Consider the following 3,592-nt stretch of genomic DNA (forward strand, 5'->3'; position numbering starts at 1 on the left):
CTTTGGGATATCGGGTTAGTATAAAAGAGCATTCAGTCATCTTAAATAAATATACTCTATTTCTGAAATCACAGCACATTCAAGGGGTAACTACTGCCACACTCAGAGCAGCAAGTAAATCTCCATACATGTTTTCGGTAGATTTGGTCTAACAATCTGGAAAAAAAATCACCTAATGCGGGGATAAGAATCTGCATCTCAAATGCTCTGCAGAACGCATTTCCCATACCTGTATACAGTACTAGAACAATTAAGAAGACATTACAGTAATTTTCTCCCAGCTGCGTATGTCTGTAGCTTCAGCTACGATCATATACTTTGTATACCTCAAAACAATATGTGAAATATCAAAGATCGCTAAATAAATAAAAGCCAAGGAAAACTGGGACAGTACTGCATTTTACACTTGAGACAAGATTCCCCGCTCCCATGGATAAGTCATAGAGGAGGACTACGATAATTGCTTTTTTTTTTCTTTTTCTTTTTTTTTTTTTAAGAAAGATTTATACACAGGTTCAGATCCAGAAAATAATGTGAAATGCATAAATATTGATAGCTTTAGCTAAGTTAAAATGGGTTCAGTAAAGTATGATACAACATATTCAGAATAAACAAAGCAGAAAAGCATCATATTTTGGTTTGCTTGAGATATACATAAGGTGCAACAATTTCTTCTCTAGAGGCATTTGTGGATAACGGGTAACAGTGTTTGCTGGTATACTGCAGTACACACGATAGCAATATGATTTTCCAAAATGAAAGCAGCTGAAATTAATAAAAATTAAAACAAAACAAACAAACACGAGAGGAAAAGAAAAGGAAAAAAAAAAAAAAGAAACCCAATACAGTAAAATATTGGTCTGATTTTTTTTTTTGTTGTGCTAACAGATTTTGTTACCTGAAAATACTGATACCCCTTCTAGTAGATTCAGGGAAAATTCTAGCTACTGAAATCAAGACATCACTCGGAGAACCAACAAAGGCAAATGCCTAGTGAACTATAAAGCTTTGCAGGATTTCTGCTACTCTCAGTGCCTAATCGCTTAAAAATTAAGCATATCTACAAAAAGGTTTATAAGTATCTGAAAACAGTCATATCCAGTAAACTGACCCAACCCTACCCCCTCTCTAAGGGAAAGTCAAGGAAAAGCAGATCAAGTAAGATATTAATTCATATAGAAAAAAGTAATTTTCTGTTTCTTTTAAAAAAGGTACCATTAATATACAGAAATATCTTCAGGAACAATATTGAAATTTAAATTGAGGAAGGATGGGGTGCTTTGACAAAAATATATCTACTCTAAGGGTTTCTAGAGAAATAAGTTAGTACCATTGTCAACGTGAACGGCCTGCACTGTAACATATTTGGATTTCAGCTAATTATAAAGTGGTCCAAAACTCCAACAGCCACCTCACCGTGACCCTATCGCTTTAAGCTTTTCCTGTCTTGTTAAAATAACTTACAAAAACCTTAATAAAATCTTATTAAAAATACTGCCATAGACGGCAATGGCATTCTAGGGGGGCTCTAGGTCATGAATTTACCTGGGTTTTTAAACAGCMTTTTTTCACTGACTCGTTAGCTCTTAAATTTTATTGTTCTTTTGTTGCTGCTGTTCCCTTCTTCCAACACAGGCATCCTTGATGGTGCTGTCCTACTGATGCTACCTGCCTTTTTGCGAGACCTTCAGCCGCCGTTACAGCTCGTGTGGCACGTTGTGTGTCATTTCTCAACCAGGAACCAAAGACTTGCGCTTCGCTACGACAACGAAAGGCAAAACCTAGCAAGCGTTAATAGAGTTACTGTCCGTATGGCTATTACATCAAATTAGTTACAAAATAACCCCAAAACACTTTTATCAGTTCAGTCAAGTATAAATAAGAATGCCTGATAGAACGATGTAAACTCTCATCATTTAAAGACTTAATTCAAAGAACTTCAAACTCAACCTAATACTATCAAAAGTTCAGCCAGTTTGACGAAGACTAATAGAAAATTATTGCTGGAGTCCAATTTGGTAAATTGTTGTGCTACAATGCAAAGAGTAGGGAAACATCTTGTGCTATAGAAGAAGTACCCTGTTGAACTTGTAGCTTTCGATTAATTACTAGTGATCATTTTGCGTCTGTCGGTAGGAATCAATGCTTGGTTGTACAATAGTGTAAGTCAAGATAGTGAAGGCAGCTGGCCAAGTGATACACGTGGCCCGGCTTTTGGGATGTATCTATGAGAGCAAAACACAAAAATCCAACAGAAGCAGAGACAGAAACTGGCAAATGAATCTCTGTTTGGTGGTCTGAATTCAGTCGCGCGTTACTCTTCAGTCGTCGTTTACCTGCGTACAACTTCACCGACACAAACTGCAATTGGCCCTTCATGCAACCTATGAAGCCAATTTAGACTGTGCATAGTAACTGCAATGATGCCAGCGCCTGTCACATGTGAAAGGTGTGTCTATCGGTGTGAATGCATATTGAAAAGCCACGTTTTCAGGTTTTTCAGAATGGTGAAATAATACTAAGGTCACTTCTGAACAACATATTTGCAGTACTTTTTGTTTACAGGAACATTTCACCAAGTCACTCAGGTAATCTATGCAAAAATAAAGGAACCCTCCAAGGCATGAGAGACAAGTCAATCATCTGCAGTATCTCTCTCTTCCATACACCACTCCTTTTTCTAATGCACATCATCCTGGTTACTCAAAGCTAAATTAAAAAACAAACAAAACCCAAATATAGCCTGTCAGAAATTTTTGCCAGTAAACTCTACCACTCCGGTGGCAAATATAAAAGTGCAGAACATCTGGACCACATGGCTGCCCAAACACCGCTAACAATGGTACATCTGTCCAGGCTGCCTTGAGTTCTCTGGAGCAGGTTTTAAATTCATTCTACAATATAAACGTAGGCATAACCTATTAATATAAACCATCTTAGAACTTAAATCTTCATGTACAAAAATGACTAAGAATATCTAATAATAACTAGTGCAGTGCGTCAGTGTTGTTGTTGTTGTTGTTGTATTTTTTCTCTTTTCATTTAGAATAACTAGGTATTATACGAAACTAGTTGCCATACTCTCTGGTTGGTAAAAGAGACGCCGTGTGAGCTACAGTAAAAGGAAGGCAGCCTTTTCCACATCAACCACCCATTTACTGCTTAAAAGCCTTCGCCAGAAAGCGAGCTCTGGGATCATTCCGTTTCTGTTCATTAAGAGACAAATAACATCACCCTCCTACACACACTGGGTTCCGATTTGAGGACCTGGCCCAAGTTGCTAATGTCTGGCTTCCAGTGAATTCTGGGCCACTCAGAGCAATAAGCACTTGCTTGCAGTCTATAGTTTCCATCACATGGACTGACTAGCTTCCCTTGGTAAAGACAAGGCTAGGATATTAGGTAAAGCACAATGTTTTACAATAGAGTGGAGCTTCACTGGTCAGCGCAGGAGATCAGCACTGGAGCCTGAGACATGTCGTTGGGCTGTCCCTCGTGCGGCAGAGGCGGCGCCCTCTGGCTCCTGCAAGAGAGAAGGAGAAAGAGGCTCCGTCACCACGCGCACCAGCGGGGCTGCAGAGCCGCACCAGGG

General features: G+C 38.9%; 1 protein-coding gene across 4 annotated transcripts in view; it reads right to left on the reverse strand.

The window, feature by feature from the left end:
* Positions 1–214: 214 nt before the first annotated feature.
* BBX (BBX, HMG-box containing) overlaps positions 215–3,592 on the reverse strand; it is a 116,189-nt gene continuing 112,811 nt past the window's right edge. For all 4 annotated transcript variants that reach the window (XM_026041813.1, XM_026041804.1, XM_026041822.1 and 1 more), the window contains one exon: positions 215–3,523. In XM_026041813.1, coding sequence (XP_025897598.1) covers positions 3,436–3,523 — 88 coding nt within the window. In that variant the 3' untranslated portion in view covers positions 215–3,435. The remainder of the gene's footprint in view (positions 3,524–3,592) is intronic.

The sequence above is a fragment of the Nothoprocta perdicaria genome, unplaced genomic scaffold (genome assembly GCF_003342845.1).
Source record: "Nothoprocta perdicaria isolate Ctin4 unplaced genomic scaffold, notPer1 scaffold_102, whole genome shotgun sequence".
NCBI lineage: Eukaryota > Metazoa > Chordata > Aves > Tinamiformes > Tinamidae > Nothoprocta > Nothoprocta perdicaria.